The sequence below is a fragment of the Crocodylus siamensis genome, chromosome 11, assembly GCF_052110815.1.
Source record: "Crocodylus siamensis isolate JL-2025a chromosome 11, ASM5211081v1, whole genome shotgun sequence".
In the NCBI taxonomy this organism is placed as follows: Eukaryota; Metazoa; Chordata; order Crocodylia; family Crocodylidae; genus Crocodylus; species Crocodylus siamensis.
Genome location: NC_143405.1, coordinates 14,990,651 through 15,017,693, shown reverse-complemented (window position 1 = coordinate 15,017,693; position 27,043 = coordinate 14,990,651). Strand labels below are relative to the sequence as shown.

Genomic DNA, 27,043 nt, shown 5'->3' with positions numbered 1-27,043 from the left:
GCAATCCCTAGCTTCAAATTACTAACCTCTGTCTTGCCCCTAGGGGCAGAAATTAGGTTTCAGCCTGGGCTGCTGGCCCGAGAGAAGAGAGCACCATTGTTCTCTTGTGCAGGAACTAACTCATTTCCAAGTGGGCCTTACAGGGTGTCAGGAGTTGAACAGAAACAGGTCATTCATAAGCCTGTTACACTTCTGTGTACACATCATCACTCAGGCACAGCAAAGGACATTGGTATCTGCACAGGGCTACAACACAGAGTGCTATGTGCAGAGCACAGGGAAGGGAACACACGTGCAGTGTGCATGACCCTGTGATCAATGCTTGGGGTGTGTACACACCCTGCACACACACACTGCATATGCATATGCATGCTGTACATATGTGGCTTCATGTGCCTGTACATATGCCCCTGCCCAGACACATGCACTGAATGTGATATACATTGCATGTTTTGCATGCATGCACACACAGACAAAGGAGATGCTGGGGGTGGGTGCATGCAAACATCAGGTCAGGTTTTCCACATGTTCTTCCCATGGGCTGCCTACTCCAAGTTACCTGACAGGTGAAGCTGCATTGAGGATGGGGTGATGTGGCACAGATTCCAAGTCCTGAACTGCTACTAGAGTTGTGGGGAGGCGTTGGTTTTTATTTTTAAGTTTTAAGGAAATGTTTTTGTGTTCCAAGCCAAATCATCAAAATCAATTCCAAATCTGTGAGTCATTCAAGAACCATATGTGGCCCTACTACTGGCAAACATCCTCCACCCCAACCTGGGGCTTCAGATGCTTCCAAATCATTTGGAAGACATCCTACATGCTGGCCCAAGCCTCGCAGCTTGGGGCCTGGATGCCCCTGAGTTTTGCATGCTTTCGATCATATGGCCACAGAAGCAAGCTAGGGAGGAATCTCCCATTTCCAGGTTCTTCAGCCAGAAGGGAGCAGACTGCTCCTCAAGCCTAAACTCCTGTGTAGCAAGGCCCATGGACACTCCCTGAACAGCTTCCCGTTCAACCTAGAGCAGGGCAGTTAAGGAAAGCGTTAACACGGCCAGCAATGATGAATCCACCATAATGTTGGGCTGCTCCTCCAGTAGTCAGTCACTTTCTCACTTAAGGGTTAGAGCCGCATTTTGCGTTTGAATGCATCCAGCGTTTGCTCCTTGTCAGCTGCTCTCGTTCTGTCTCTGTCCAAGTGAATCACCATCTGTTACCTGATTTCTGCTCCCTCCATAGGTCCTTACAGGCTGGGATAAAGTCACCTGTTACCTGATTTGTGATAATCTAAGAAAACACTTAGACTGGTTGAACGTCCAGAGCAATGATGCCAGCTCATAGTGTCGTTCCCCTCACCCCTGCATCCACGATCAGGAGAGATACCCACAAGCTCTCTGCTATTTTCTAACCTGTTTGATTTATTGAAAAATTAAAAGCACAAGCTCTTTATATATATATATATATAAATACAATGATGTCGCCAGCAATTTACAAGGCATCTGTTACTGTCTGTACACGGTGGGGCATAGGGCTCAGCACCTTGACGGGGCTCCTGCCATGTCCCTGCCACCCAGCCACAGAGGACAGACCCACGAGTGAACAACCCAAAAGATCCACAAAGATATTCCCCCACTGTGATGCCAGGGGACTCCCTGCGCAGCATGTGTGGCACTAAGATTTCTGCAGGTCACCCAGCTGAGGGGCTGGGAAGGGAGCAGGGCAAAAAAAGGCCCCTCCCCCTTCAACCTGTATCCAGTCTACCAGGTGGGGATTTGCTGTGTGCAAAGGGAAGGCAGCTCTACGGGGGAATAAAAGAGGGGGTGGATGCACTCACAGAGCTGCTGGGACAGCCGAAGGTGGGTGAGCTCTTAGGGTGTGGATACCCCCCACTGCCTGTCCCCGGGGAGGACGGGCAGGGAGAGACATCTGGAATATGGCTTAAACTGGGAAAGTGACCCAGTGAGGCTCAATGCCCGGAGGGACCAGAGCAGGCAGCAAGCAGCCAGAGTTGGCCTCTCTGCCTTCCTGCCTGCTCCTCCTCTCACTGCCGTGTTGGTCTAAAGGCCATCTCCATCAGTCTCAGGCCCAGTGCTGAGCACCCCTGCTCTTGGCCCAGGGGATGCATGTGCTGGCGGTGGGGATGGGGGGCTTGGGGGCGCGGTGCGGCTCTGGTGCTGTGCTGTTGCATGTGGGCACACGTACTATCACGCCTGTCTGTGCCCCCGAGACCCCGATTCTCCGCTTGGCTCCCTCATGCTCCTGTCTGGTCAGCTTGGGGGGGAGGGGGTGCCGGAGCCCCTTAAAGTGCCATGTTGAACTCTGTGACCAGGAAGTCAATGTGGTCCTTTTCCTTCATCTTAAAGGCCTCAGCAATGATGCGGGCAGCTTCCCGGTGCTCCTTCCCGTGCAGTGTCGTGCCATTTACCTCCAGGATCACGTGACCCACCTTCAGCTTCCCACAGTTATGGGCAGAGCCTCCTCGCTGCAGCGAGTTAGAGAAAAGGAAGATCTCATATATTGGAGCACGTGTTCCCCCCCCACTTCCCCCTCATGCTTCATGAGGCCCCTCAGCCCAAGGCTGAAATGCAGCCGCCTTTGCCTAGAAAATTTTAGGATAGAGGGCTCCCCTTGCTCTGTCTGGCTTGGCTACTTAGACCAAGGTTTTTGAGGCCCAGACTCGCTCTCATTATGTCTAGCTCCTGCCACAACAGCCCTCTAATCTCAGCTGGGCTCTTCAGGCATTACTGTAATATGTGCAGGTGAGGACAACAGAGCTGGTCAAGTGGCCTTATGGCAGCAGGGGTTCATGCACATGCTGGGTACTGGCTACATGTGACATTGCTGCCATCTGCATTCAGCGGCTCATCTGGGCTCAGCCCATGTCCGCCTGAATTCTCAGCTGTGATTACTTCTTAAATTGCAGCGAATGGTTGTTCACATGGTCTCAGTCCCACTCCCCTCCTGAGCCAAACACCAGACAGAGACGGGCCACAGTTCTGGCATTCCCCAGCTCTAGTGCAAAGTCATCCTCCAAATGCCAGTTGTCTATGGCAGATACTATTACTCACTCCTCTGTTTGCAACCCCACTGTTTCATTTGGGGGGCAAGGTGGCAATGTCCCTGCTAGCTACAGCCCCTGTCACTCCCCCCACCCAGGCATGTGAGACACAAATCCCCATGAAGATGAGATGGGCTGGGAGGGCTGTAAGCCAGCCAGCTGCTCAGAGATGGCAGAGAGGGTGGGTCCTGGTTGCATCCCTGTTAGAAGAGCCTAGCTCTGCATCCTATGAGACCTCTCAGAGTTTGGATTGAGGTGGTGTCTGCACCGAGTTATCCCTGCTCTTGGCTTGACCTACCTGGATGGTGACTATCCGGGGCAGAGGCTGCCGGGTGTTGGCTCCACCCTCGATGGCGATCCCCAAGGTGGGCGCACTCTTTGCCACTCGAATCAGACACGATGTGGGCTCACGGAGGCCGGGCTGGAATAGGGGAGATGCCAATGTGACTGATCAGGGCTGGGCCCCTTTTCTCCTTGCCCAGCACCAAGCCCAGCTCCCACCCAGCCAGGGCCCTCATAAGCCAAGGGGACCTTACCCCATACAGGTTAACCCTTTCCTGGCTGAGGGCTGTGCCTGTACATGGCAGCTTGTAATGGCAGGAGCTCAGCCATGCCTCCATCTGTCTTCTCTGGCCTGCCTGGCCCAGCCCAGCCAGAGTGCGTGTTGTCTTGGCCAGGAAGCAGGGCGCTTGCTCTCTGCCTGGCCAACAAAGCCCTCCAGCCCTGTGGAGACTCCCAGCTGCAGAGATCAGGTATCCTCAGCCCTGCTTTCTCAGTCTGATGCTCCCTCCCCAATGGGCAGAGGAGGGGGATGTTCTGCAGGCCCGCAGTGCTCTGTGCATCTCTGCTAGGTGGAGAACATCCCATGGCCACCAACCCTGCCATGTCCCAGGTTGCTTTAGGCAGGAAGGACCACTCATGCCCTCTTTTGGCTGAGCCTGGCATTGCACCAGCCCCTTCATCTGCAACCCAAGAGCTGGGAGGGTGCCAGCCCCTGTAGCTGTGGCACATGGCTCCGTTCCATGCAGCCTGGCCCCCCCCTCAGCACTAGGTTGGGGTAAATCTCCCTGCCTGGGAGAGCCCTACTGGGTATCTGGGCCTCCCCGCTCTTCATAGATTTCATAGATTTCATAGACATTAGGGCTGGAAGGGACCTCGGGAGATCATCTTACCGGTTTAGAGGTCCGTTCTGCTGTCCCATCACTCCTTGGTGCCTCCTTGGGGCTTCGGCTTTTCACAGAGACCTGCTGCCTTCCCCTGTCCTTGCCACTGGCTTCGACCTCACCAATATCCACGCCGCTGTCCTCGCTGAGTGTCTGTCCGCTGTCTGACAGCTGGGAGAGTGTGGAGGCTGGGGGGACAGCAGGACAGGGGCTGTTAGCTGGAGGGAGACGGTAAGTGGTGGGCTCATATCCAGAGAGTCTCTTGCATGGAAAGCAGAGCTCTCAAGGGGTCTGCAAAGCAGCACTGATGCTGCACGACTCTTCCCTAGCCTGCACAGCTAGGAAGGGAAGTGAATCCTTGTTTCTGGATAGCTGGGAGGACTTGTGGGAAGACTCTGCAGCTGGGATGGTCCCTAACAAACCCCAGCCCCCATAAAGCTTCTAGGTCTGCCTTAGAGAGGTGTCCTAGGCTGTGAATATGCTCAGGAGCAAGTGAAGACATGGGCAGCCCAGTATGGGTTGAGCACAGGGACCAACTGAACCAGGGCCCAGATCTTCAATGGCTTTTGGGGTTGTAGCTTCCTTTGGAGCCAGAAGGAGCCAGGCACCAAAATACTTCAGGGAAGCTGGGTTGACAGGCCAAGTTTTCAGACGAGCCAGATGTCCATGATGAGGCCCAGGTTATGAGCACCATGCACGTTGGGTGCTGAGCACCTGTGAAAATTTGGCCCTCTTTAGGACCAGAACTGGACCTGGATCCGACCCTGGGTGGAGGTAGGGGATAGATCCAGGTTTTCTTTTGAGGCCCAGCTACAGCACTGATCCAGTTTTGAAAGCCCATTCAGGCGTAACCAGAGGGTCTGCTCTGTTATCTCCTGGAGCACAGACGGGGTTGCCTCATGGCTTCTTTTCAGTCTGTACCTCAGTGAAGCTCTGAGGGAGGCGGGGCAGATTCAGACTCTCCTTTGGCACTTTCTGGGAAGCAAAGCAAAGTGGAGGGAGTTTCATACTGTCGGGGCTGGAACCACGGGTGAGAAACAGTGGCCTCTGGTTTGCTGAGCTGTGCTTACATTGCTCACCCTTCAGCTGGCAGTGCACCGAGCAGTTACCCAGCTTGCCCAGCATGTCAAGCAAACTGATTCAGAGCCATAATTTGCATATATTTGCATGCCTGTTACTGGCAGACAACAAACAAATGGCTAACCTTTGGGTATAAATCCTCACTAGGTATAAATCAGTAGTTTCAAATGCCCACACCCACTTCATCTTCCCTGCAGCGCCAGGGCTCAACAAAGGCCTCACAGTCTCTGGGCTACCACTGATGGGCCCTTTAGCATGGCACTGGGGAACCATGTCCCTCCAGTACACATGACTGCAGTACAAATACCTTGGTTTGAAATAGCTGGTATGTTGTGTGCAGCATTGCACTGCTCAGGGAGAAAGCCCTGTCTGGATGGGCTGGGGGACATTCAGTCCTTGCAGAGGGCTAGGTGTTGCATACACCATCAAAATAGTTATGATTTATGAGGCAGGCTGAGTGAAGCCCTTAGCCCATCTCTGCAAACTGTTAAGGATATGCCACCTCTGCTTACTGTCTGACTCCTCTGGGAACATGCAATCCTGTCTGTCTGAGCAGTCAAAGCCCTGATCATGTCTAAACAGTCCTAGCACTGCTGTCACCTGTTCTGGAGAGTCTCCACCCAGGAGTCCATCCATGCTAGTTCATTCATATCTTTACACAGGGGCTACCTTCTCCTCAGAGAAACAGAGCTCTGAGCATTTTCAAGAGCATTCATTGAAGGCAAACTATAGAGAAGAGGACTCCACGGACATCCCAGCAAGGTGCCCTAGGTGCTTCTTCATGCAATTACATACCAAGATACTGAGGTAAGTGACTGTCAGCTTCATGGCTCTTGTCCACCTTGCATGGGTATTTCCACAGGACCTACCATATCCCAAAGTCTCATCAGGCAAGGGACCCACTATGGAATATGGGGACGGTTTCTGTGGGGAAATCTCTTCTTTCTTGAGAGAGACCTTTCCAGGATATGCCAGAAGTCCATAAACCTCATGTGTGAAGTTCAGGGAGCTCAGGGAACTGGGAGAGAGTGCATGGATACTGGTTTGTGCAGGGAACAGGGCCATATCTGCATCATCCCAAAAGCCCCATCAAGCAGAGAGCTGCTGGAGGGACCTTTTGACATATACAGCCATGTGTAACTCCACTTAGAGCTGCCATTGGGCTTGAATGGGGGGCTCAGAAATGACAAGCCAGGTCCTTCTCAACCAAGCTGTCCTGGATGCCAGGCAAGCTAGAGGCAGCACTGGCTGGAGGCTAAAGCACTTGGAGAGCTGGACTCTGAGTAAGACAGTGCCACTGATCTGCTCTGTGACTTTGGGTATGTCACTCAACCTCTTCTTCCTTTTTCTCTCCAGCCCTTGTCTGTCTTGCCTACCACACTGTGACCTCTTACTACTGTGTGCATGTACAATGCCCACATAGTGGGGCCCTGATCTAATGATCTGATCTAATAATGATCAGAGCAAGTGTAATGGGCCAGGAGGTTTCACTTGGGTTTGGAAGGGGATTTATCTGCATCTGACTGTGGCCATAAAACCTTTTAGAAATGCCTGCAGCTGCCCAGGTATGGGATGCTACACAGAACCAAACAGAACAGGAAAAGCAAATTGCTCATCGCTCAGCCAGTGGCAAATTTGGCAGCTGCAACGTGATGCTTGTGCCGCATGAGGGCAGCAACTCCCTGCAGTGGGCTGGTTTCCAGAGCCCAAAGGACACTTGGGGTAGTCACAGGGGCTCTGCCTGGGGACGGCTGCAGGTGGACACGGGAAACCAACTGGGTATTTCCCTTCACTTCATCTCAGTAAACTGCTGCTGGGTGAACTCTAGGACAAGTTTTGGGCTGATTCCCATTCACATTAAAGCCACTTTAAACAGCTCTGGGATGAAGTGGACGATTACAGTGCAAATCAGCCCCAAAGAATCTGGGACAAGTGACAGAGAACGTCAGGACTGGACGCGTGTCCAGGCACAGACTGCGTCCTGGGGACACTGCAGCCCCTCAAGGCAGATAAAGGGAGATCTGAGGAGGAATCAGTTGAATGCAGCCCAGCGTTGATCCACATGAGCCTATGTATGCCAAGATATGTATAACCTCTTTTATTTACCTCTTTGTTTCCTTCCTTTTCTCTTCCTCTCCCTCATCCTGCCCCCCCTCCTGCTTAAAAGGGACATTACCCATTAAATCTGGCCTCCAAATGTACCTTGTACCAAACAAGCCTCTCCCTCAGCTGCCATCAGCTGAAACAGGCCCAGGGTTATTTCCTGCTTCCTTTACAATTTCATCAGAAACAGATTTTATTAACTAGCTCAGGAAAACCCCCCACAAGGGACTGGTTGTAATCAACTGCCTAACACAGCTTGGTCTTTAACTAAAGGTCAAATAAAATTGTCTAGAAGAGGCTTTAAAGACTCAGCTGAAAGCAGGCAGGTAGGGTATACCCTGCTGTGAGAGCACTCTGCATGCTGAGCCATCAAAGCAACAGCAGCCAGGGACGCCCAGACATCAGGAGAACGGCTTCAGAATCAGGAGAGTGAAACAAACCCTTTGGCTGGTTTAACTTGCTTCTGGGTTTCTGGTCCTTTTGGTTTCAAATTTTCAATCTTGTCTCCGTAACACTGGAAAAGGCCAGACATTCACTTGAAATCACCCTGAAGCCAGCACGTAATCACAAGCATCCAGGGCTGCCTGCAGATGTGCTGTGGGGCTGCTCTGACAGTGTGTCGGGCAAGACTCGATTAATCAAATGAGCTTTAGTTCATGCACCCCCGCCACCATTTTGAAGCAGCAGGATACTGATACAAGAGACACTGCAGCACTTTAATTAGAGGGGCTCCAAGATCTGGCACTCCTGTGTCTATCCCTGTGCATACTGGATGCTGCCCAAACTCATCCTTTTTCTGAAGCTTAATTTAATTAACTAAGTCCATGAGCAGGGATGTGTCTGCAGATATAAGACTTGTCCTTCAAAGCCCTCCCTCCATATCTAGTTGCAACCTTTTCTTCCCTTCTAACTCTCTCATGTTTGAGGGGAAAACAAAGGATCTCCATTTCTTACAGCCCAGAATTCAACACCCCGATCCAGCTGCCTGAATAAGGTGGAGAAATAGCTCTAGGCCTTCCCATCAGGCCCTCAGGCTTTCAAAGTAAAGATATTTTCTTTGAAAAATAAATTTATAAATATAAAGATATTTTCTTTAAAATTTTAGATGTACACCTTGCTGGGGTCGTTTGACCTCAGTACTCTTTCCTGCCATGGCAGGGCGTCGGACTAGATGATCTACTCAGGTCCCTTCCGACCCTAGAAACTATGAAACTGTGAAACTATAATATTGGTACCAGCTCCCACTCTGAGATGCCTGCAGGTCACTCGCCCAGGATTGGTGGGAGGTTCCTGGGAAACAGACTAGCGTGAGGCTGGACATAAGACTGGACCTGCCAAGCTTCATTGCCATTGCCCAAATTAATAGCGCCAAAGCCCCGTCACCATTAGTGACCCGACTGTACCCCATGGCACTCAGTTCACGAGGAGAAGGCACCCACCTCTGGCTTGGGGCAGGGATCTCACTTCATTCACATCTGGCTCGCTGTTGGGTCGATGCACCTCCACCATGATGAAGTGCTGGTTGGCTGCAGACTGTGGGCTGCCCTTGTCTGGAGGAGGAGGGGCTGGGTGCGATGGTGGAGGAGGAGGGGAAGTGCTATTGGCAGGGCGGCTTTCGGGAGACGGGCTCTTCAACCTGGCTGGAGACTGAACTCTAGGGAAAGGGCCTATTGGGTGCTGGTTGACCAAGGACAAACGGGCATCCATTTGCCTCCTGGAGCTGGCAGTGGCAGAAGAAATGGTGGCGTAGATGGCGCTCAGGGACGAATCTTCAGTTGATGATGTGGCCACAGAGGAAGCCAAGCTGGCTGCGTCCTTTTCGGAGTGGCTGGGAGGAGGAGTTGGGTTTCGGGGGGCCATAAAGAAGAGGCCTGACTGAGAAGAATCAGAGGAAGGCCGCTTGAGCTTCTCTTTCGCTGCGTTTCTTTGCTGGGCTGTAGAAGAATCCAGTGCTTGAGGAACTGGTGGGGGCGGGGGCTTGAAATTGGGTGGTTCATCAGGGAAAGACGAAACATCATCCTGCCAGAAACCAGAACAGCACAGCCTTTAAAGCCCATCATAGTATAGGGACCCTAAAGATTGGCCTGTGGTACTTTGTAGCTCACAGCGCCCAGTACTTCACCCAGACTGTGGACACCTGGGCTAGAAGTTACTTCCTGAATTAAAAAGCAACTAGATCATGCTCTAGAGCAGTGTTTCTCAGCCCGTGGGTTGCGGCTCAAAAGCAGGTTGCAAGAATATACGAAAGTTTGTTATACAAACAAACTTTAAAAATGGATCAAGAAACTTTAAACATGGATTCTTCTTTAAAGGAGAAAAATGTGGGAAGCTGTGGCTTTTCCCTTGCAGACTGGCAGAGTTCCAGCCTGCAAGGGGCTGCTTGGGGCTCCTCCTGCCCCAAACACCCACCCCTCCCTTACACCCTGGGGGGCTGTGCCCTGGGGGCAGCGGGTCAGGAGTGAGGAGAATTGGGTCACGATTGAACACTGATGTTTACAAATGGGTCTTGGTACAAAAAAGGTTGAGAACCACTGGACTAGAGCATGAAAACCATTAGAGGATGGATCTGGGGTGTTTTCACTCTAGCTACTGGTAGCAGTGGGTGCAATTATACACTTGAATAAAACACTTGTACACACAGGCCGAGTCCTTTCTTGAAGTTGTACTATGTTATTTGCTAGCCCCAGCCCCGTTCTGGTAAGTGCCACAAATCATGACATGGGAAATAATTAGAAACATAAGGAGACCAAATGTGATGCCTTCAGTCAGCTTTCAGCAGCTATGTCCAGCACTTGCTGGGGAGCGGGGAAAGGCAGGGTATCTTACCAGGGAAATGTCTGGCAGGGCATTGATGCTGCTCTGGACCCCGTCTCCACTTCCTTCCAGGTCTGATGTATTCTAGAAGCACAGTGGAAAGGCAGACAGTCTGGTCACTGCACTGTGCAGGGACTCAAGGCAAAGCAGAGGCACTAGCATGGCAGGGAGCCTGTCAACAGGACTAGGGGGTGTTTAAAAACCTTTGGTCAGGTGGCAACGGTCTCAGCAAATGGAGGTTTGAATATCAATGCAGAAGGTTTGTCTATATGAAAAGCTTCTCTTGCATTACAGGAAACACAAACACAACAGACAAGGAAAAGCAAATAGGAATTGTGGCTGAGGGAAACACAGAATGCAAAGCAAAGGAGTGGGTGCAAACAAATGCAAGTGATGTGGGGCATGCATGTCTCTGTATGTGGCCAGCCCTCACTTTCCATCGAGAATCTCACCTTCACTGGGAAGAAATCATTCTGTATCTTTCAACCACATCCACCCTTTCCTTTCCATTACCCTCACGCCATTCTCTGGAGAAACACCGTTTCAGAGGCACACCCACTGCAGCCCCAAGTCCCTGGTGCCTTTGATCCCCTTCCTGTGCTCAGCCAAGCCACTTGAAGGAGTGATCCAATCACATTTTCACATTTTCACCTTCTTAGGCAGGGAGGACTTCTGTTCTTTGTGAATACTGAAAGAGTTAAATGCAGATCCCCCTGAAAACCTCCCTGACACCAAATCAGCTCAGATAGTCTCAGATGTGAAAGAATGCCAGATGTTTCTTTTTCCTTTTTCCCCCCCCCAATATAATTATAGTCAAAATGTCATTAGAAAATGTCAAAATACAGCCTGGAACATGTCAACACCATCAGCAGAGCCTGAGAAATTAGCAAAAAATTAAATTAGTTTGTCACTCTCACTCTGTAGGGGGGAGGGAGGCTGTCAATCAGGAGGAGGTTTGGTATCAGCCAGCGGAGACAGGCACCAAGTGGTGAATGCGTGGCTCATTAAAGCTGGGAATTTGTGAAAATGTCATTTCCAGGCATGGCAGGAGTGACTCTGTATGGGGACACAGCTGCTAGGGGGCAGTGGAAGGGAGACAGGGGCCTTGACAACACCTGGAATCCAGAACATGGGTGAATCCCCTGGGGTGCGGAGTCCATCCCAACAAGGGACATAACCTTCTTTCCCAAAGCAAGCTCCATTAGTTTACCACCATTGTCAACTTGAGTAGAGCAGCCCTCCATGGTTAAATAAGAATTAGGGCGTTAGCACTCTCTTGTGTCTGGATTCTCACTGACCTTGTTGCTTGTGAGTGTGAACTTGGGTCCTACTGCTTAGGAGTTTTATTCACGTCGCAGGCTGGGAGTGAGGTTCTGGCAACTGTACCCTCTTCTTGTACTCACAGGCTTGGAGTTGAATCCTGGCACTAATAGCCTGCAATGTGCAAAGCCCCCATTTCTGGTGAGTGTGACTTGCAAAACCAGTGCTCCTTTCTGTGCAGGAGCCTGTGCTGTCTCAGGTAAAAAATGTCCAGCTGACCTTGGTTACATTGACATTGTTTAGAAAAGTCAGCAAAAGTTAAAGATAGAATGACCACATTGGTGTGACCATAACAGCGCTCTTAATATCACCCAGGGGCTCTGTTAAGATGGTGTCTTGTGAATAGAAAGAAGATGGGACTGGAAATCAGAACCTAGGGTTTTGCAGTGTTTGCTACTTTGGTGAGGCAATTTGTCATCGACTCCAGGGGGCTGAAAGGAGTGGGCTTTGCTGTCTACCACCCAGTCATGTTTGGGGACCACATCATGCATTTTCACTCTCCTGGGCCTTCTGATCCTAATTATACTAAACCAGAGAGAGAGAGAGAGACCTAGCTGACATCCCCATCTCCAGCACCTTCAGAGGAGTCCTGTGTGGAATGGGAGACTCTGGTTCTCTTCCTTGTGTGCCCTTTTCTTCCTCAATCTTATTTCTCTATTTTCTTTTCTCTCTTCTTTTGCCCTCTGTTACATAACAATCTTGCTTAGGGACCTAGACTGTTTCTTTTGCAGCATTCTTATGAGCTAAAGACCAGAAAAGCAAATAAAAGCAGTGACTTGAAGAGCCCAACACTAGTAGAAGTTTGCCTGGACTCAGAGCGATAAGACCATATAACGGCCTTGCTTCAGCAGTCAGGGGCAGAAAGAGATGCTTCAGTTTTAATCTTTGCTGTTCTCTCCTCTCCTCTTTTGAAGGTGATTGTTTTATCTGAGGAAAAGCAAGACAGGAGTTTAATATCAGCCAGAACAATAGCTCCAGTCCATTCAACTACCTTCCCCTTTTTTTCAGAGAGAAGGACAGTTGCCATTTCCAATGCAATGGGAAGGACTGTCACACAGGAGTTTGTTCTTATCCAAATTTCTACAGATAAAGGGGAAGGGAATGAGAGATACCCTTAACATGAAAGCCTTGCTTAATACTCTGCTTTTCAAACACTTTCATGCTTTTCTTGGCTTCTCTCTTCTCTTCCTGTATCTTTAATGAAAGGTTAGAGCTATTCTGAGCAGGGCTGAGCAGGCCCAGGGCTCTGGCCCCAGAACTTGGAGCCTGGGAGGGCTGTGCTGCGGCGAGCTTGACTTTTGACTCTCTAGGCCAGCGATTCTCAGGCAAGGTGCCCCGGCACCCTAGGTGCCAAGAGATCCTTTGAAGGGTGATGCAGGTTTTTGCTCAATATTAGAGCTGCTATGTGTGTGAACACCAACACATGATTTAAAAGATAAACTTAGAGGTTTCAAATAGGGATCTGTATTGTCCTAAACATTTCTGACCTGTTCTGATTGTTCTCAGTTCTTTGTAACAGAAGGATTGATCTGGTATTTTCCCATAGTCAAAAAGCAAGCAAAAGTTAGCAGCTGGTATTTCCTGACCTAGGCCTTAAGTCAAACCAGGTTGAGCACCACTGGTCTAGGCCTAACTGATGCCACTGAAATTAGTGAGTTATGACCCCACTGCACTGGTATGCTGTGAGCATGAATCTTGCACCAGCACACAATTGGAGGATTTTTTTCTATGCGCAAGTGTTGACTCGCTGTTTGATTTTATAAACTGTCTGTGATTTTCTGTTTCACAATTGTATCCACATGCTACTCCCACCTGCTATGAGGACAGAAAGAGAAACAGGAGCCATTCCCCAATGACAAGCTTCCCATGAAAGACTGCAAACGTCTGCAAAAATGTTGCCCAGGAAGAACAAAAGGTTGAAGGAAGTGCATCTTCACACATCCATTTTGGGGCAGGGTGACCACCTGTCCCTAATGGGGCAAGACAGTCCCAAAATGTGAATGTCAAGTCCTGGTCCCAGGCTGAATGACCCCGGGACAGCATTTGTCCCAGCTTCCCAGTATTGGGCAGGTATCTGGTTTTTCTCTTCACTGTGGAAAAACACAGGCAATGGCAGAGTTCCAGCCTGCAAAGCTGCCGGGCATGAACGACTCATGCCCCCGGCGGCTGAGGGGGCACAGTGGCAGTAGGAACATGGTGGTGGCGGGAGGAGCACGGCAGCAGTAAGCGGGGGAGCTCCCACAGATACCGCTGTCGGCGGCAAGGAGGCAAGCGCTGACCAAGGGTTGGCAACCACCTGCAGCTGTTGCTGGCAGTGGCAGTGGCAGCCAGCAGGGATCGTGGACCGCCTGCAGATGCCACCAGTGGTGTCAGTGGTGGGGTGGCGAGCAGTGACTGTCCGCAAGTGCCCACACTGCCGACAGTGTGGATGGCATCTTTTTGCAGTGGGTGCACTGCCACACTCAGGGAGTGCACGTGCACTCACACCCCCCCCCCCATGCATCACCCCCTGCTGCTGGGGGCTGGGGGAGCAGGATGCAGGGAGTGCCACATGCATGTGTGCACACATGGCTGGGCACACAGCCAGGCAGCGGTGGGGAGCAGCCCTCTGCAGGTAAGTTTATTGGGGGGAACAGATTGAGGCCCCCACGGTGAGGAAGAGAGTGGGACAGGAGAAGGAGCAGGGGCTGGAGGTGCTGCCCAGCTGCGGTGGTGCATGGGGCCCAGTGCCCAGGCAGGATGGAGCCTTGAGTGGCTCATCTGGGAGGTGGTTGGGTGGGGCAGCTCCCTGCCACTGTGTGCACTCCCAGGGAGGGAGGCATGGGAGGGCACGTGCCCCACAGATTTGTGCACAGGGTCAGGGAGGACACGGGCTCCCCACCTTGCTGCCCTCCCCTGGGGCTGCCAGAAGCCCTGTATTGGCTGCACCACCATGGCAAGGCGTTCCTTGCCCACCTGGCAGCAGTGGGGGAGGCAGCATGGAGTTGTGTCCCCACTGCTGCCAGGTGGACAGGGGGTGCTTCATCATGGTGATGCAGCCTGTGGGTACCCAGTGGGAGGGCAGCAGGGCAGGGAGCCCTGAGCCTGCAGCGAGCAGCCCACATCCTCCCTCGACACTGACTCCTCTGGGCTCTGCTCTGGTCCTGCCGGGGGGGAAAAGGAGGGGGTGGGGAGGAAGGCATGTCTCCCACCTTTCAATTTTGAAAAGGTAGCCGCCCTATTTGGGAAGCCTGCTGATTCAGAAGCTACAGAGAGCAGGGCAAGTGGATACGCCAACTTGAAGGAATCAGGGCTGCAGCTCCACACACATTGGTCTCATCAGCCCAGAAAGATCAAACCACATTCAGTTCTGGTGCCCCAAAATGTTCCTATCCATAGTGAACTTGATTCTCTCTTTGCCAACCACCTAGATTCACACTGGCAGCCTGTGAGTACAATGAGAAGAAGAAGATCACCGATCCCAGGATTCATAGTCAGCAACAACGTCCCAACCTGGTAAGACGTGGTGCAGAGATAAGAGTCTCTTAAGAAATGTCCCATAAACAAACAAATTGAATGTTCCTTTCATCTCCGTGGGAACATCTTATTATCAGGGCAGTGGTATTTAGACAAAACTGTTAGACAGAGCCTGCTTCAGTAGAAATAAGGCCACTAAAACTGTTCCTATTTAGACTGATCGCACCCTCCACAATTAAGCCAACAACTAGGCTGTTAAAATCTTTAGTAACTTCTGATCTGGAGAGTCTGTTGCTGATGATATCAAACATATTTCATTTCTTTCCCATTAAGGAGGATGTTTGTTCATTTGCACTGGAGTCGGCTGGGTACTATTTATATTTAACTGCATGTTATTTGTTGTTGGCTAAACAACTGATTAGCTTGAAACTATAGTACATCTGCATTTCCTCATCTGCTGGAACTTCCTCCAATGTCTATGAAATCTTAGATCCCCAAAGAGATGTAAAAGACAATTAAACACATTGGATGTAGTCAAGCCATTTAGGAAAGTGTTTGGGTTGCTGGGTTTTTTTTCATTATTATTATTATCTTTGTGGCTTTGGGCCTAGTAATAGGACTCAGCGGAGGATGGGAAAATGAAAGGAAATGATTTGCTTGGAGAACAATGGGAAAAATATTGGCATGAGAGATCATTCCACAGACTGAGATTTGGGAGTGGGGCTTAAGGGGTTGGGGGTGCAGGTGGTGTTTTCCTTGATCCTTCTGGTTTCAGTTTACGGGCTGAGGAGGGAGAGGAGGATACAGGTAGTGAACCAAAGACTGCGGTGCTGGTGTCTTAGGGAAGGCTTCAGCTTCCATGACCACAGCCCGCTCTTTGGCGAGAGAGGCAGCGAACTGCTGGGAAGGGATGGCCTCCACCTCTCCCCCTTGGGGAGGAGGCTCTTCTCAGCCAGACTGGCTGACCTGCTCCATCAGGCCTTAAACTAAGGCCGTTGGGGGCCGGGGGGACTACCGCCACTGCTGGCCCACTGAGCAACCCTTGCAAAGTCAGCAGGCCAAGGCACTTAAGGGAGCCCACCCCTGCCCCAGCCCTAGAGCAAGCTGCAGGCAAGGCAAGGGCCCCCAAGGGGACACTTGCCTGTCTGTACACAAATGCCAGGAGCTTGGGGAATAGACAGGAGAAACTTGTCCTCTTGCTTAACACAAAGAATTACGATGTCATAGGGATAATGGAGACCTGGTGGGACTCCACCCATGACTGGACCATGGGTATAGATGGCTATACCCTGTACAGGAGGAATCGAGTGGACAAAAGGGGCAGAGGTGTAGCTCTTTATGTCAAGGAGAACTATGCATCCCTACAAGCTGATATGGGCACCTAGGGTGGACAACTAGAGACACTTTGGGTTAAAATCTGTGGGGAACACAGCACAGGAGATACAATGGTTGGAGTCTACTACAGACCTTCCTCCCAGAGCCAAGAGATTGACCAGGAGTTCGCCAGGAAATTGGCTGAGGCCACATGCTCCTGGTGCATGGTTGTCATGGGGGACTTCAACTACTCAGACATCTTGTGGGATGATCACTTGGCCAAATCCAAATGTTTGCAAAGCTTTCTCACATGCGTGGATGAGCTCTTTCTGACGCAAGAAGTCTACAGGCCAACAAGAAGCAAAGCGCTGATTGACTTGGTACTGGCAACCAGGGGAAACCTAATCAGTGGCCTAACGACAGAAGGGAAGCTGGGTGACAGCGACCATGAGCTGATCACCTTTACCAGCCGCCAAGAAGCTGTCAAGTCAGTCAGCAGTACAGAGGTCCTTGACTTCAGGAGGGCTGACTTTGACAAGCTCAGGAGACTTGTCGGTGAGGCCCTAAGGGACCACGACCCCAAAGGCAGGGGAGTCCAGGAAGAGTAGTTGCTCCTCAAGGGAGCGATCCTCAATGCTCAAGCTAAGGCTATTCCATCTTGGAAGAAAGGCAGCAAGAAAGCACAGCAGCCCCCCTGGCTCTCCAGGGAACTGGCAGTCCTCCTGCATCTAAAAAGACAGACCTACAAAGGATGGAGGATGGGATCCACCTCCAAGGAGGAATACTCTGCATTGGTCTGGACCTGCAGGGAGCAAACCAGGAAAGCCAAGAGTGGCAGGGCAGCCTTAGGGGTGCCGTGACCTCCCCTAGTGCCCCTACTTACCGTGCCAAATCCGGTTTAAATGCACCCTCTTTATCTCACCCGCCACGTCTTTGATGTTAATATGTTCAAGGGAGGCTGCCTTTCTACCCTCTTTGGCACGGTGCCTGGATGTATCCTGGCTCAGTCTAACCACCCGGTGCACTCTGACCTTTGGGCTGCACATGAGTCCCACAGTCGCCCATGCCCTTACGGGTCCCCGGACTCGTCTCCGTGCCCGCCTGTCTTGCCTCACTGCTCTCGCTCGCACTGGGGCCTGTCTCCCGTGGCTCTCGCCCGCACCGGGGCCTTGCCTCTGTACCATCGCCCTCCCTGGGGCCTTGCCTCTGTACCATCGCCCTCCCTGGGGCCTTGCGGCTCTTGCCGTCTGCACCGGGGCCTGCCTTGCCCCACGGGCCTCGCAGCCCTCACTGGGGTCTGTCTCCCCACGGGCCTGCCTCTATATTATTGCCTGCGCTGGGGCCTATTTCTTATGCCATCGCCCCCAACCAGGGCCTGCGCCCCGTGCTCTTGCCCCCAACCAGAGCTTGCACCTCGCCTCGCGATTCCCGCAGCTCACACTGGGGCTTGCTTCTCTACTGTCGCCTGCACTGGGGCCTTGCTCGCGCTTCTCGCAAATCGGGGCTCAGGCAGCCTTGGCCTTACCTGGCCCCCAGACCCCCTTCTTGGGTCTTACACCCACTGGGCTCCTCACAACGGGGCTCAGGTGGCCTCAGCCTTACCTGGCCCCAGACCCGCCTTCTCGGGTCTTATGCCCCACTGGGGCTTCTTGCGTGCGCCCACACTGAGCTCGTCCTGATGCTGCCCGCACTGGAGCCGGGGTCGGGACACCCCAAAACGCAGCGCCACTCTCCGACGCTAGGAACCCCCCCCCGCTGGGGAGCTCCTATGAGGCCTCCTCCAACCCCTACAGCCTCGCCCGGTCCTCCGGTGTACACAACAACCACAAAACAAAAAACCTCACACTCCTGTGTTATAGCATAAATTCCAAGCCCACTGGCTATCCATAGCTCCATTCATATCCCTACCAGGGTTTTCCTCCACCCAGCATCATTGGGCTGACACTGCTCAGACCATCAGGCTTCTCTGTTATGTTCTGCTCTGCTTGCTCCAACAGAGCTCCCGCTTCTTCAGCTGCCAGAGGGGAACTGACCTCTGGCCTCAACCTAGCTTGTTTATGAAGGCCAGGCCCTGCCCCCTTCCAGTCAGCTGACCAGACTGGTTGTCTTGGCAACCCGTACCTGTGCTGCCCTGGTGACTGGCAGCTGAGCCCATTTTACTGTTGTCAGTAGCAGGCACCTTAGTGCCCTGCTACACCAAGGCTGCGACGGAACTCCAACTGGCCACAAATATCAAGGGCAATAAAAAGTCCTTTTTTAGATAGGTGGGGCGCTGGAGGAAAAGCAAAGGCAACACTGGACCCCTGCTAAACCAAAAGGGGGAACTGATGACCAACGCCCAGGAAAAAGCCAACTTGTGAAAGACTGACGCAAAGTACCCATTTAGCAAGTCCCATGGGACGCCCCTGCCCATTACAGAACAGGGACGCCTAAGTGAGGGTGGTTCCTTGCCCTCCATCAATGCCGACCTTGTGAAGGAACAGCGTGAGAGGCTGGATACCTTCAAGTCAGCCGGCCCTGACAATCTACACCCCAGGGTACTCAAGGAGCTGGCGAGCATCATAGCCCAGCCCCTGGCACGGATCTTCAAGAACTCCTGGCGCTCTGGTGAAGTGCCTGAAGATTGGAAGAAGGCCAATGTGGTGCCTGTCTTCAAGAAAGGGAGGAAAGTGGATCCAGCAAATTATAGGCCCATCAGCCTGACCTCTATCTTGGGGAAGGTCTTAGAAAAAAAACATCAAGGAAGCCATCCTTAATGGACTGGCCAATGGCAGCAACCTGAGGGATAACCAGCATGGGTTTGTTGTGGGTAGGTCTTGCTTGACCAATCTTATTTCCTTTTACGACCAGGTGACCTATCACCTGGACAATTGGGAAGAGATTGATGTCATATATCTCGACTTTAAAAAAGCCTTCGATCTGGTATCCCATGATCACCTTGTGGCAAAACTGGCCAACTGCAGCCTTGGCTTCACCATGATCCGCTGGCTGGGGAATTGGCTCCGTGGTTGGACCCAGAGGGTGGTTGACGGAAGTCAATCATCATGGTGCCCTGTGACTAGTGGGGTCCCCCAAGGCTCTGTCCTTGGACCCGTATTGTTCAACATCTTCATTAATGATGTCGACACTGGAGTCAGAAGCAGACTGACCAAGTTCGCTGATGATCTCAAACTTCAGGGTAAAGCATCCACAATTGAGGACAGGGCAGTAATCCAGGCTGACCTTGACAGGCTCAGTAAATGGGCGGATGAGAACCTGATGGTGTTTAACACCGAAAAATGCAAGGTTCTCCACCTGGGGAGGAAAAACTTGCAGCATCCTTATAGGCTCGGCAGTGCTACGCTGGCTAGCACTATGGATGAGAGCGACTTGGGGGTCAGTATTGACCACAAGATGAACATGAGCCTTCAATGTGATGCTGCAGCTAGTAAAGCGAGAAAAACACTGGCTTGTATCCATAGATGCTTCTCGAGCAAATCCCGGGATGTCATTCTCCCCTTGTACTCGGCCTTGGTGAGGCCGCAGCTGGAGTACCGTGTCCAGTTTTGGGCTCCACAATTCAAAAAGGATGTGGAGAAGCTTGAGAGAGTCCAGAGGAGAGCCACGCACATGATCAGAGGTAAGGAAAACAGATCTTATGACGACAGGCTGAGAGCCATGGGACTTCTCAGCCTGGAAAAGTGCAGGCTCAGGGGTGATCTGATGGCCACCTATAAGTTTATCAGGGGTGTTCACCAGGACCTGGGGCAATGTTTGTTCACCAGAGCGCCCCAAGGGATTACAAGGTCGAACAGTCATAAACTCCTGGAAGACCATTTCAGGCTGGACATAAGGAAGAACTTCTTTACTGTCCAAGTCCCCAATGTCTGGAATGGCCTTCAAGAGAAACCTGGATGTTTTCCTATGACCCCAGCTGACTTCCTGCCCCGAGGCAGGGGGCTGGACTCAATGATCTTCCGAGGTCCCTTCCTGCCCTACTGTCTATGAAATCTATGAAAAATAAACAGGATTAGAAAAAACTAAGGGCTGGTTTTAGGACAAGCAGCCTCTGCACCCAGCTAGACCAGTAGTGAGAGAATGGATTAATGTCAGAGGGGTTAATCATTGATTGCACACAGTCCTCTCAATGGACAAGTGGGTTTAGGGACCAGGAACTGCAGTTTCGGAGGGATGAGAACTCAGTCCTAACCAGGCTGACAGCTGGTCAAAGCCTAATTTAATGACAGATTAGCCAGCCTGGTGGTTGGACAGCAGTTTGGGGAGGTGAGAGTCAGCAATTTGAAGAAGAGACCATACGAAGGAACTTTTTCTGTCCTGCATCCACATGTGACGGAGGAAGATGCCCTGAGGATAACATGGGGGTAGGGTGTGTGGTGTGGGGGGAGCACTGCTATTAGGCCAAATGCAGAGCTGGAGAAAGCTGTGCCTACTTACATCAGCTGCACATTTGGCTCAGCACCTCCTGCCCTTTCTGCTGCTTTATCTAACAAGAAAACTGCTCCACAAGAAGCTGCCTAAATATCACTGCCTCCTCTGCTCTGTGATCTCTGCCTGCTGCCTCTAAGCTGATAATCCAGCCATGGGGCTGTGCAAATAAGGAGGGGATCTGCATGGGAAGCCATGGCATTTGCAGCATCATCCACCCTTGGCTTTTGGGGGAGAGGCAGCTGGGCCTGTAACCCTTTGCATCCCACAGGACCAGAGAAAAGAACTTCAAGCTTTCAGGCTACATCCACTGCACACACGAGGCTCAGAGAGCTTTCAAAATACAGGCGCTAGAGCCCTGGCAGCTTCGGTTTTGCCTGCCCTGCAGGCAAGAGGCTTTAAGCAACAGTAATATCCTATTAAGGCAAATCACAAGCTTCTCATTCTCTACAGGAGGGAAAATGGCCCAACTCTGTGACTTTAGATTAGAATCAAGAGCCAGGGAGCAGATGCATCAAGACCCACCAATGAGCTAAACAAGCTTCCAGGAAAAGCAGTGTGAAGACTAGCAAATTGCCTATTAAAAGAAAAGGTCTGGTCCCCTTACCAGGGCTGTGAGATCTGAAAAGCCTGACAGGTCCCCACCTCATTATGCCCACACCTTTCCAAAGCACATGATGAAAGCTCACTGGTTACTGGGAAGTGCAGCAGCCAGTCTCATCCATACTCAGGCACAGCGAACTGGTACCATGGACTGAACCAGGCTGGCCAAGCTCTCCTATAAGCACTGCAGTTACTAGCAGGCTTGCTGCCCAGCTCTGTCAGATGGACCAGGTTTATCCAGAATCCCTCTATATACTGAGGAGAGAAGTAAGGGATACAGGAAGAGATCAGTAGCACTATAGTGCCTGACACTGTCTGCCCCTTCACTTCCTATATTGTTTTTCAGCGCTACGAATGTGCCCTTCATAGCCTTGTTGGGCTAGCCTGGGCCCACCTGAAACAAAATCCCTCCCTGTGGTATTTTCAGGGAAATGGTGGAGAAACTAGGATGGCCTGAGTGCTCACTCTTCACCCCCAGTCAGCCACTGATCCATCTGGTCTGCTCCGGAGCTGCCTATCCCTGTGGGGTGCTTGCTCTGCAACCAAAGCAGCTTGCCACTGAGGGGGAGGCTAGGCAGATCCCGGGCTCCTCCACACTGTGCCCTGCGAACAGTGCTGCTGACACTGGCTATTTTCTCCCTGTGCTTCGGGAATTATAAATACTGCTCAGCTTTTTGCTGAATTGTGGAAGGAGAGTGCCGGACTTCCCCGGTGCCTAGTATTTTTGGGAAAAAACAATTAAATAGAAATGGCTTCTGGCTATAAAACATAATAGCTTTTACGGAGCATGCCGTGCCTTTAGGAGCTAACTATTTCAAGAGCATGCTTTACTGAAGATCTCTTTAAACAATTGCCTGCCACGGTTTCAGACTCCAGTTTTGGAAATGAGCAGTTTACAAGGCGTTTTCCTTCCATCTAGCTCTGCTATTTTTCATGCTATTTATAGATTTTTAAGGCCCCACCAGGGGGCTTAAATATGACTATATAACTATTTTGACCATCCAGTCTGACGCTCTGCATTGCCCAGACTGCACAATGCCTTCCATGGTTACTTGCACTGGGCCCAGTGGTTTGGGGTTCAGCTCAAGCTCATCTTTTAGGCTGTGGACAGACAGAACTTTAACCCAGGAGAGAGAGTGCAATAGCTATTCCGACTTAACTCCTGTGTGTCCCCTCCTGTACTGGTGTAAGCAGGGATGCAGCTAAACTGCTCTCACTTTAAACCTGAACAAAACAGGTTTAATATTAAGTTGGTTGGCTCCACTTATCCCGGTAGAGTTGCAGACAGATGTAACAAGTTCAATCAGAACAGCTTATGCCAGTATGGCCAGGGCACATCCCTGGTCTTAGCTACAATGAGCATTTATGACTATACGCAGTCAGTGGTACATCTCATTCATGGTTCTTAGGAGGCAGCATGACTGCTGGGTGAGACCCTGATACTGGGATTCAGTATGAAGCTCTGCCACCGGTTTGTTTGGTGACCTCTGGCAAGTCGTCCTTTCCTCCCTACCTGTACCATACAGACAACTAAGACACTCCCTTCTATGAAGGTCTTTGAGAGCTATTGATGTGCAGCAGGACACAAGCAGCATTATTGTTCAGAGCCAATGTAGTGATCCTCGTTGCTGTGAGCAACACTGAACAGAGCTTTCTCCCTTCTGGGCCATTATCTGTAGCATCTGGCAAGGTTCCTCAATGCCTGGAAACGGGAATGTTTCACTGGCAAACCTACTTTTTATTGCCTAATTAGAAAATGCTTCTGCAGTGGCTCAAGAGATTTGTAGCGGAGGTGCCCAACCCCTCCCATCTCTTCTCATGGTGGACTTCTTCTTTCTCTAGGTGGACTAAACTTCAAGGGTTTCCATGATGCCCCATGGTGGCTTAGCAAGTATACCCTGGCAATGTTCCCCAGCCGTGGAGCCTGGCCACCACTGACAGGGGGGTTATGAGGCATCTGTACTATCACTCACACAGAGGAGACATAGCAGCATATTCTAATAAAAAAAATCTTAGGCTAATTTCAGTTTTCAGATGAAACTCCCTGGTTTGCTGCCAAAATATTGCAGGGGAGGTTTCTACATTTTCAATGGAGTGGGCACACCAAAGAAAGCACAATGCAACCATATTGTCCAAACTCCTCTGCAGCCGTGGCCAGCAGTGGCCGGAGTGCTGCTGGATGGCTCGCATTCATAAATAAAGATTGGGACGTTAAAAGGGCCTGAGGTCAAAGGAGCATAATAAGTCTCGAACACTGAAATATTCAAAGAGCTGCACAGACAGTGACTAATGAATTCTCCTCACATCCCCAGGGGCTGATATGTTAAGCCTTATTATCCCCATTTAAGAAGTGTAAAATGAAAGCAGGCTGTGACTTGGCGTAGAGCACCACTGAGATGAGAACAGGAGGAGACCTGGCCTTCTCGGTGGGGCACTCACATGGCCAAAATCGCTGAGATAATGTACTCATTCGCACAGAACCACTGTGAGGTAAAGAAATACTGTTGTCTCCAGTTTACAGGTGGAAACAAAGGCTCAGCAATATGAAGTAACTTGCCCAGGGTCACGCAGGGAATCTGTGGCAGAGCTGGAAAGGGCACCAGTGTCACCCGAGTCTGAGGCTAGTGCCATAACCATCCCTCCTCTTGTCTCCTCTACACTGCTCCCATTCCTCCAGAACATGCTCCTTTCCCCTAAAATGCAGGCGGGAATGAAGGCATCAGAGACCTTTAGAAGGAGCCTAAACCATTTAGACTTTAGTAAGTCTCTTGAGCTGGTCACATCTAGCTACACCCTTGGGCCAAACATACAGGATGGTAATTTCTGTCAAATCTCCTTGCTTTTGAGCTGAGACACTAACTGATGCTACTACAGAGGTGAACAATCACTTGTAAGACATGCCGATAACCTCACGCCCCAGCAGTGTTTGCGGAGTGACTTGGGCCTGTCTCCAATACCGTTAAGTGAATTTATTTTTCTGGCTGCTGCATTAATTATGGTTATTATGCTGAGAAACTCTGAAACAGCAGCCTGCCAAGGGCTCACGTCTCAGAATCCAAGATGGCTGAGGGCTTTGGGATGAGCAAGAGGCATCTCTGGTTAGTGATAAATTTGGGGGGAATTGAGATGATTCATGCCTGCCCCAAATCTTTCTCTTGCGTGGTTTTAAGGACATGGGTAATAGGCAGACAGAGCAACCGAAGAAGTGGGCATGAAGGACTTTGGTCACCTTGAAGACTTTTTCAGCTCCATTATATGTTTGGTGCATCTCCAGCCCCTGCTGGCTGAGGATTTAATAAAACCATTAATTTATTAAGCCTAACAACCCACTCATCTCTCCCTGGAGGCAGGATAGTCTAGTTAACAAAATGTTCCAAGCGAGGAAACCAAAGCACAGAGTGATCCAGGACTAGATTTTTAAAGGTGTTTAGGTACCGGACTCCTGCTAACTTGGGCGGAGGATGATCATTCAACAGGTCAGTGCAAGTTCTGACACTTGAACTCTAACCCCGAGACACACTGCCTTCCTTCTAGTCACAGCACTTACACATTTGTTCCTTTAACAATCTGGTTGAACCAGGCTGGGTAAAGTAAGAACTTTCCCCTTTAATCCAATCCCAAACAAGGCCCCTCCAGCTGCTGGTAGATCATCTTAGCAATGAATGGATGAGGAGACCCAGTCCCCATGCCCTCCCTAGACCTGTTCCATGTAGATCTTGGAGGTGCCAGTATTCCTGCCACCCGCGCGGGGTCTGTTCTGTGGAAACTCAGCCTAATTCTCCCTGGAGTCCATCATCCATTTGGGGTGACTCAGCACCAAACAGGACCTGACCCTGCTCAGAGGCTACCTCCAGACAGCACTAATTTGCTAAGAAATAATGAAAAAATAAAATGCATACAAATTTCAGTTCTATAATCAAAATAATTACAGAGCTGCAAAAGGGCGGGAGAACAACTCTCTCAAGCCCCTTGGGGCTGGCTCTGTTTTAAGCAAATTATAGTTTCATAGTTTCTAGGGTCGGAAGGGACCTGAGCAGATTATCAAGTCCGACCCCCTGCCATGGCAGGAAAGAGTACTGGACCAAGAGTACTGGTCAAACGACCCCAGCAAGGTGATTGTCTAGCTTTGTCTTAAAGACCCCCAGGGTAGGAGCCTGCATCACTTCTCTTGGAAGTTGGTTCCAGACCCTAGCTGCTCTGACCATGAAGTAGCGCCTCCTGATGTCTAATCTGAATTTACCCCCTGCCAACTTGTGACCGTTATTCCTGGTCACTCCTGGTAGTGGTCGGGGGAACAGGGACTCCCCCAGTGCCTGCTGGTCCCCTCCGACTAGTTTGTAACAGGCCACTAGATCCCTCCTCAGCCTTCTCTTCTGGAGGCTGAACAGGTTCAGGTCCTGTAGCCTCTCCTCGTAGGGCCTGTCCTGCTGACTCCTGATCATGCGAGTGGCCTCCTCTGGACCCTCTCCATGTTGTCCACATCCCTCCTGAAGTGCGGCGCCCAGAACTGGACGCAGTACTCCAGCTGCGGCCTGACCAGTGCCGCATAGAGGGGGACGATCACCTCCTTGGACCTGCTTGAGATGCATCTGTGGATGCATGACAAGGTGCGGTTGGCCTTCCTGACTGCATCCCCACACTGCCGGCCCATGTTCACCTTGGCATCCAAGATCCTTTTCTGCCTCTGCACTGATGAGAAGGGAGTTCCCCAGCGTGTAGGTATGGTGCTGGCTCTTCCTCCCCAGGTGCGGCACCTTGCACTTGTCGGTGTTGAAACCCATCCTATTCTCATCTGCCCACTCCTGTAACCTGTCTAGGTCCGATTGCAGCCTATTCCTCCCTTCTAGCATGCCCACATCCCCCCGCATCTTAGTATCATCAGCAAATTTGAACAGGGTGCTTTTTACCCCCTCGTCCAAGTCACTGATGAAGGTGTTGAACAGTGCGGGCCCAAGGACCGAGCCCTGGGCGACCCCACTGCCCACATCCCTCCAGGTCGAGAATGACCCGTCCACCACCGCTCTCTGGGTGCGGCCCTCCAGCCAGTTGGTGACCCAGTTGACTGTGTGGGTGTCGACACCAGTCCCCCAGTTTCTTAATGAGAATGGGGTGAGAGACAGTGTCAAAGCCCTTCCTAACGTCCAGAAAGATTATGTCCACTGGTACTCCTGCATCTAAGGATTTGGTGATCTGGTCATAGAAGGCCACCAGTTTGGTCTGACAGGACCTGCCGCTAATGAACCCGTGTTGGTTGCCCCTAAGCATAATCTCCCCTGCTGGCCCCTCGTGGACATGTGCCAGGATAATTCTCTCAAAAAGCTTCCCCAGGATCGAGGTAAGACTAACTGGCCTATAGTTCCCCGGGTCCTCCTTCCTCGCTGTTTTGAAGATGGGAACCACATTGGCCCTCTTCCAGTCCTCTGGCACCACACCAGAGCACCACGAGTGCTCGTACAGCCAGGCCAGGGGTCCCGCAGTGACCTCAGCTAATTCCCTCAGCACTCGGGGGTGGAGATCGTCCGGACCAGCTGATTTAAATACGTCCAGTCCCTCCAGAAGTTCCCTGACTAGTTCCTCCCTGACCCTTGGCCTGGGCGCACCTCCTCTGGGGCTGAGGGGGTCCTGGTGGGAGCTGACTGTTCCAGTCCCTGCTCAGGAAAATGGAGGCAAAGAAGTCGTTGAATAGGTTAGCTTTGCTGTCTGGTGTGAT

At 51.3% G+C, this 27,043-nt stretch overlaps 1 protein-coding gene across 1 annotated transcript in view; it reads right to left on the bottom strand.

Moving 5' to 3' along the window:
- Positions 1 to 1,402: 1,402 nt before the first annotated feature.
- Positions 1,403 to 27,043, bottom strand: part of WHRN (whirlin) — a 109,558-nt gene continuing 83,917 nt past the window's right edge. Inside the window, exons 8-12 of the mRNA XM_090022397.1 lie at positions 10,228 to 10,299; positions 8,841 to 9,420; positions 4,228 to 4,406; positions 3,354 to 3,476; positions 1,403 to 2,479 (exon numbers count right to left, since the gene is read on the bottom strand). Of these exons, the coding sequence (XP_089878523.1) occupies positions 2,297 to 2,479; positions 3,354 to 3,476; positions 4,228 to 4,406; positions 8,841 to 9,420; positions 10,228 to 10,299 (1,137 nt within the window). The 3' untranslated portion in view covers positions 1,403 to 2,296. The remainder of the gene's footprint in view (positions 2,480 to 3,353; positions 3,477 to 4,227; positions 4,407 to 8,840; positions 9,421 to 10,227; positions 10,300 to 27,043) is intronic.